Source organism: Maniola hyperantus, chromosome 10 (assembly GCF_902806685.2).
Source record: "Maniola hyperantus chromosome 10, iAphHyp1.2, whole genome shotgun sequence".
Lineage (NCBI taxonomy): Eukaryota > Metazoa > Arthropoda > Insecta > Lepidoptera > Nymphalidae > Maniola > Maniola hyperantus.
In genome coordinates this window covers 12,522,926-12,530,288 of record NC_048545.1, presented here as the reverse complement: position 1 = coordinate 12,530,288, position 7,363 = coordinate 12,522,926, and the positions used below count along the sequence as shown (strand labels likewise).

Below are 7,363 nucleotides of genomic sequence, written 5' to 3'. Positions count from 1 at the left end.
CGTACTGTAATGGGTCTTAAGGTAGATCTAGACCAAACGGGTGAATGCTCGGCGGGTGCTCGCTCTATTCCCACTTTGCCTAATTCTCTCTGGATAAACAAAGACAGAGTGTAATGCTCGGCCTCTGTTTATCCCAAGAGGTTAAATTCTCCTTGGATAAACAGAGACCAAGCGAGGTGCGTAATGGGTCTAAACATCGCTTTGTACTGCTACTGTTACTCGCATTTAGTCAATTTCCTCAACTGTCGGTCCACCAGAACTCGGCCGAGCACAACTTGGACCACCACCCGGTACAGCTCCATGCAGCTTCATCATAGCAGACTGACACACAGCTTGGGCGGCTTTCAAATGGTTCTCCAGCTCTGCTTGTGGCGCATCAGGATTATTTTCGAGCCATTGTAGCTGATTTACACATTCGGCAAGCACTGCGCTTTTTTCGCTGTCCGTTAATCTGCTACCAGCGTTTTCGGCTGCCTGTGGACAATAATATTCAAGAATCAGTTCAGAATTCAGAATCAGAACGAGACTACCTGTTTTATAGGCCCCAAACCCACCTCTAAATCCACTACTAGATATATATTATTGAGGCAAATTTTCATGTGCACAGATAAATTCGTCTGACCGCGGTACTTACGAGTCGCTAATCGTTCCTTAAAATTGAGTTAAAACGAGACAGATTTATGTGAGAGATATAGCTCTATCTCGTTTTAACTAAACTTAGGTAACGATTAAGCGACTCTGAGTACTACCGCGGTTAAGAATTAAATTAGAAGAAAAAAGTATTTACCACTTTACATCCATACAAATACGCCTCGAATTGATTTCTAATTTCCACCTTTTTCCTTATACATTCATCTTCAGCTTTAAACTTTTCAGCGTCTTGGAGCATCTTCTCTATTTCCTTCTTATTGAGGCGTCCTTTATCGTTTGATATAGTGATTTGCTCTGAGCGACCAGTGCTTGTGTCATGTGCACTTACACTAAGAATTCCATTCGCGTCTATATCAAAGGTTACCTACAATGTAAGAAAGCGGAGCCTAGACTGTGGTTAAGACGTCAACCTGCTATTCCCGCTAAATATGGCCCGGGTGGGTCGGGAATAAAGATTCCGGGCAGGCATCAAAAACTTTCGAACCTGTGCGTTTTAAGAAATTAGATAACAATAATTAACACTTGCTGTAACGGTAAACGAAAACATCCTGAGAGAACCGGCATGCCTGAGAGATCTTCATAATAATTATTCTTAAAGGTGTGCGAAGTCTGCCAATCCGCACTTGACCAGCGTGGTGGATTGTCTAAACCCTTTTCATTCTGAGAGAAGATCCGTGTGGAGTTCGAGTAGTGGACTGGCGATGGGTCATGATAAATATTCACATTTAACCAACTTTACACCATAAAACATCCACAAAACATCAGGTAATAAGTACTTACTTCGATTTGTGGGATTCCTCTAGGAGCTGGTGGAATGCCTGTTAAATTGAAGGTTCCCAATAAATTGTTGTCCTTCGTCATCGCTCGTTCTCCTTCGTAGACCTGTAACCATTATCTTTGACTAGATTTCCCTGTTATTACTTATTTCTCTTGAAGAAGGCATTGCATGGGCAGCTTAAAACAGTCATGGCAAAGTGCCTCAAGATGCGGCTACATAGCTTCCTTTCATTGTCTTACACAAGACCGATTCAGCAGCAGACTCCTCGAGCTGTCGACTGCTCTGGCTCTGGTCCTCGGCACGCGTTATGTAATTAGGTCGTTTTAAATTCGAACCGTTAGAATATGGAACGCTTTTCCGGCATCAGTTTACCTTCCAAGTTTAATATATTGTGTACATCCAAGTCAAGAATGAATCTAGGCAAGCCTGCTCCGTCGTAGACTGCATCATCACTTGACATTACTACTGACTGATTGCAGCCAAGCGAGAGTCTATATTTTTTTTAACTCAGTTATCTGCCGGTTATCTTCAACATTAATTGAATTTTTAATTAGAAAACGACTGTTTAAGCAGTGAACAATAATTGCTGGATCAGTTGATAATAGCTGCTCGAGCCATTCGTGTAAGTTGTTCAACCGCCCTTAGTCTATGTCTGCCTTTATTCCTGCCTGCTTTTATTCCTACCTACCTGTATTGTCACAGCGGGTTGGTTATCTGCATAGGTGCTGAATATTTTCCTCTGCGCAATTGGTATCCTTGTGTTTCTTTCGACCAGTCGCGTCATAATTCCTCCCGCAGTCTCTATTCCTAGAGACAGTGGTGTTACGTCCACGAGAAGGACATCTTGAATCCGAGTGTCTTTGGAACCGCTAAGTATGGCTGCCTGAACTGCAGCACCATAGGCAACAGCTTCATCGGGATTGATGGATAAGTTTAGTGTTTTGCCGCCGAAGAACTCCTTAGAATTAAATATTTTGATTATTACATTCTGATAATATAACAATGTGTCTCTCTGAAGGACAAAATACAAAGGATTAGCAAGCTTAAGGTGACGCTGGATGCACGTCCGAACTGCTCGGCCCACGTGGGTAACCTGTATTGCTATTTCACCTAACATTGTGATAGAAAGAAATAGACTCAGTGATGAGCAGTGTAGCGAGTGCATGCGCTCACACTAGCGTCCGGATATATTGATGATGGCACACAGATAGTTGGACAGATGTCACCGATGAATTTTTGTAAATATATGATTTATGAAGGAACTACTTATTTCAATTATTATTGTATAAGATTTTATGGAAGAGCGGGGTCGCCTGCCACGAGTACTCGTAGCAATACTAAAACAGTTACTGGGATGGTCCCAATTACTACGCACTATGTGAAATTGTTTTACCTACTGAAATAAATATTTTTTAATTTTTTTTTGAATGATAATGATTACCTACTTATCTTTTGATGAATACTATAAAATCTCACTTACATACATACCTATTAGGTAACTACTGCCTCAGCGTGTATAAACAACTCGTATATATTATAGAAATCCATACTTCTATGAAGTGTCTGTCTGTAATTTCGAAATAACTGCCGCAAGCTCATAATATTGTTATTTGAACTGTACCATAACAGCTGAATCAAACGTTTTTAAAAACTGTCTGTCTGTCTGTCTGTTTGAACGGGCTAATCTTCGGAACGGCAGAACCTATTTTGACGGGACTTTTACAGACAAGTAGAGGATTAACAAAGGATACTTTTTTAACCGACTTTTAAAAAAGGAGTTGTGTTTTTCTACCTATGTACACAGAAATCTCCGAGATTTCTGAACCGATTTGCGTATTTTTTTTAATTGATAAAGAAACTTTGCAACATTGTCCTATATAAAATGTCATTTTATATAGGACACACAGGATTTCAACTCCTCAATCCTGATGCTGCAGGGGACATGACCACCAAAACTTATGGGATTTTGAAACTGTCGGTTATAAATTGATATTGGAGGTAGGTACCTATATCTACCAAGTAAAGACTTTATCATTGAACTCGAAGACCCACTTCTCGACCCTGATGCTGTACCTAAGGAATTGCATTGCTAAATCGTGGTGATCCCACGGAATTTTAAATGAATCATCGCCCACGCCCGTTCGGTACCCTCATTCCGCACATTGTTTTTATTAGTCAGTCCACCAATCACAACAAAGCATTCTCCCCTGTCCCCCGCCAACATTTTACGATTTTGTTTTCATGTAAATCCTTGTATATGCGTACTCTAGGAGTTGAATTCTCTGTGCTGGCGGATTACCTATTAGGAACACATGATTACACATTCGTTTGTCTGTGAAAATAAATTTTGTTGCCTAGACTTATCTATTAGTAGCGACTAAAAACTATATATACCATCTACTTGTATATAAAAAAGTCTAAATAAATTCCACTTTGATCTCAAAAATGAAAATTTTATTTTTATAAGTAGGAAGTAGGTACAATTCAATTTCCCTCTAAAAGCCCACTACACACATAAACACAATATGTATCATTTTCTGTTTCAACAGTCACATTAGATGTATCATTCGACGCAGAACTATTGAAGCTCTCCATTTCATTTCTGGAATTAATAAACATACAATCAACATAAATATATTGTGAGTATTATCTATATAGAATGTATGCAAAAAACATAGCATAACAACTTACAAGTATGGTATGGGTATACCTTTCAATATTTAGTACGGAATTGAATGTTGTAGCATCATGTTGGATTTCAGTGGTACGTATATTGGGCACATTCATTTTATTTTCCTTGTTTTCTTCTAAAAGGAATGTCTTGAGTCACTAAAATACAACATAATTCAGCATTGACAAATCTGACAACAAATAGTAAATCTCTATATTATATAAAAATGAATCGCTGAATGTGTTGCTGATCGCAAATCTCGAGAACAGCTGCACCGATTTCGCTAATTCTTTTTGATAATATTCCTTGAAGTACGGGGATGGTTCTTATGGAGAGAAAAATTTAAAAAAAGTCCTGAAAAAGAATCGACTGTAGGCGGTGCGAAGTTCGTCGGGGCAGCTAGTAACATAATAATTATATTATCCTAATCCTAATTCCTAATCTAAATATAAAAGGTGACTGACTGACTGACTGACTGACTGACTGATCTATCAACGCACAGCTCAAACTACTGGACGGATCGTGCTGAAATTTGGCATGCAGATAGCTATTATGACGCAGGCATCCACTAAGAAGGGATTTTTGAAAATTCAACTCTGGAGGGGGTGAAATAGGGGTTCGAAATTTTGTGTAGCCCACGCGGACGAAGTGGCGGGCATTAGGTAGTATCTAAATAATATCAATTTACAAACACAGTGTCAAACTTTCAGAAGCTGGCTCTAAATGGTACGGTGTGATAGCATCATAATCTAATTCAATTCGATTTTTTGCTTTGTCGTTTCCTTGCCAAAGAAAATCCCGTGATCCACTAAAATAGAAGTATAATATATAAGTATTTATTAAAAATAAATAAATATCATCATCAAATTCACCATCCTGGAGAACCTTGAAAACGACACTCGCGTCTATTTTTTATAAAAAGTGCTGGCCCGCCATCTTAGATTAAAAAATTAATGTCATTATCAAAACCAGCATCCTGGAAACCCTGAAAACGACACCCATTTCTATTTTTGTGAAAAGTGCATGTCTGCTATTTTGGATTTGAAAATAAATGTCATTATCAAATTCAGCATCCCGGAAAAGTACATATTCAGTCAAATAAAATTCCCGTCGAGTCACATTGTTACTCACGTCGGGTGTGACGCACGGGAATAACCCCGAAAAAGTAATGGCATTATCATCACAAGATAATATTATGGTTTGGAAAGATTCTGATGAATTTTAATAGATCTCCTCTTTGCAAGGGATTTGCTTTTGCGAGAAGCTTTTGCGAGTCTAAACCGTTTCTTTTTCCTCTTCCGCCAATCCATTTTTGTTTCTGTTACACGAAAACTCAAGTATATAATTAAATTGTCTAAGCACACAATATGACCTACATACTTATATTTGTAACTAGATGATACACGCGACTTCGTCCGCGAGGATATAGTGGTTTTTTAATCCCGCGAGAACTCTTTCAAAAGCGATCACTATTTCAAATTTCAGCCAAATCCGTCTTGTACTTTTTGCGTGAAAGGGTAACAAACCTATACACACACACACACGCAGATACAAAATTTCGCCTTTATAATGTAAGTGTGATTTGACAACCCTGACTTTCGGAATTCGGATAAGTCCAAATTATATTTTATTACTAGTTGATGCCCGCAACTTCGTCCGCGTGGAATTAGGTTTTTAAAAATCCCGTGGGATCTCTTTGATTTTCCGGGATAAAAAGTAGCCTATGTGTTAATTTAGGGTATACCCTAAATTAACACTTTTATCTATCTCCATTCCAAATTTCATCCAAAACTGTTCAGCCGTTTTTGTGTGATTGAGTAACAAACATCCAAACATCCACACACACACATCACTACACCTATTATAAATGTGAAAGTGTGTTTGTTTGTTGGTTCGTTGGTTTGTCCTTCAATCACGTCGCAACGGATCGACGTGATTTTTTGCATTGGTATGGTTGACCTGGAGAGTGACATAGGCCACTTTTATCCCGGAAAATCAAAGAGTTCCCACAGGATTTTTAAAAATCTAAATCCACGCGTACGAAGTCGCGGGCATCACCTCATCATCATCATGATCAACCCATCGCCGGCTCACTACAGAGCAGGGGTCTCCTCTCAGAGTGAGAAGGGTTTTGGCCATAGTCTACCACGCTGGCCATGTGCGGATTGGTAGAATTCACACACCTTTGAGAACATTATGGAGAACTCGGCATGCAGGTTTCCTCACGATGTTTTCCTTTACCGTTAAAGCAAGTGATATTTAATTAATTAAAACGCGTATAACTCCGAAAAGTTAGAGGTGCGTGCCCGGGATCGAACCCCCCGACCTCCGTTTAGAAGGCGGACGTCCTAACCACTAGGCTATCATAGCTTCACCTAGTTTATAATATTAGTAGGATATATGACGTAAACTACTACCACCAGCTGTCGATACGATGCATTCTAAAATAAATCGACCGACCGACCGACAGACCGACCGGCCAAGTACGAGTCAGACTCGCGCCCCGAGGTTTCCGTACTACAATAGTAAAATGTTTATCTCTAAATCTCCGTATGTAACTAGAATTTCGGTACATATAAAAATGAATCGCTAAATGTGTTGCTGATCGCAAATCTCGAGAACAGCTGAACCGATTTCGCGAATTCTTTTTTTATAATATTCCTTGAAGTACGAATATGGTTCTTACGGAGAGAAAATTTTTAAAAAAATCCTGAAAAAGAATCGACTGTTAGGCGGTACGAAGTTCGCCGGGGCAGCTAGTGAAAAATAAAAATTAATAAATAGGTAAATAGTATTTTTTAACATTTTGCATGATAAATCAAAAACTATTTATTATGCACTAGATGATGCCCGCAACTTCGTCCGCGTGGATTCAGGTTTTTTAAAAATCCCGTGGGAACTTTGATTTTCCGGGATCAAAAGTCAAATTCAAATGATTTGTTCAAAATAGGTAATAAATTACTCTTTTCGATTGTCAGTTGTTGGATTTGTAAAATATAGTGGTGATAATTATTTCGCAAACGCTACGAGGGTTCCAAACGTGCCCAAGACTGAGAAGAGCCCACAGCTAACTCAGCCGGGTATTCTTTTTATTATCACCACTTTACAAAATCATAAATTAAACTTATTAGAACTATCACAAAGCCGAGCAACTCATTCCCAAGCTTGACTCATTCCCAAGCTTGCTTATCATTTAAATAATCCTTTACAATGTAATAGGATTTTTTAATTAGTTTACGTTTTATGAAAACTTCGAACTTGTT

General features: G+C 38.8%; 1 protein-coding gene across 1 annotated transcript in view; it reads right to left on the bottom strand.

Annotated features, from left to right (window-relative positions):
* Positions 1-224: 224 nt before the first annotated feature.
* Positions 225-7,363, bottom strand: part of LOC117986171 (heat shock protein 68-like) — a 14,242-nt gene continuing 7,103 nt past the window's right edge. Inside the window, exons 4-7 of the mRNA XM_034973011.2 lie at positions 2,118-2,387; positions 1,432-1,533; positions 788-1,015; positions 225-474 (exon numbers count right to left, since the gene is read on the bottom strand). Coding sequence (XP_034828902.1) covers positions 226-474; positions 788-1,015; positions 1,432-1,533; positions 2,118-2,387 — 849 coding nt within the window. The 3' untranslated portion in view covers position 225. The remainder of the gene's footprint in view (positions 475-787; positions 1,016-1,431; positions 1,534-2,117; positions 2,388-7,363) is intronic.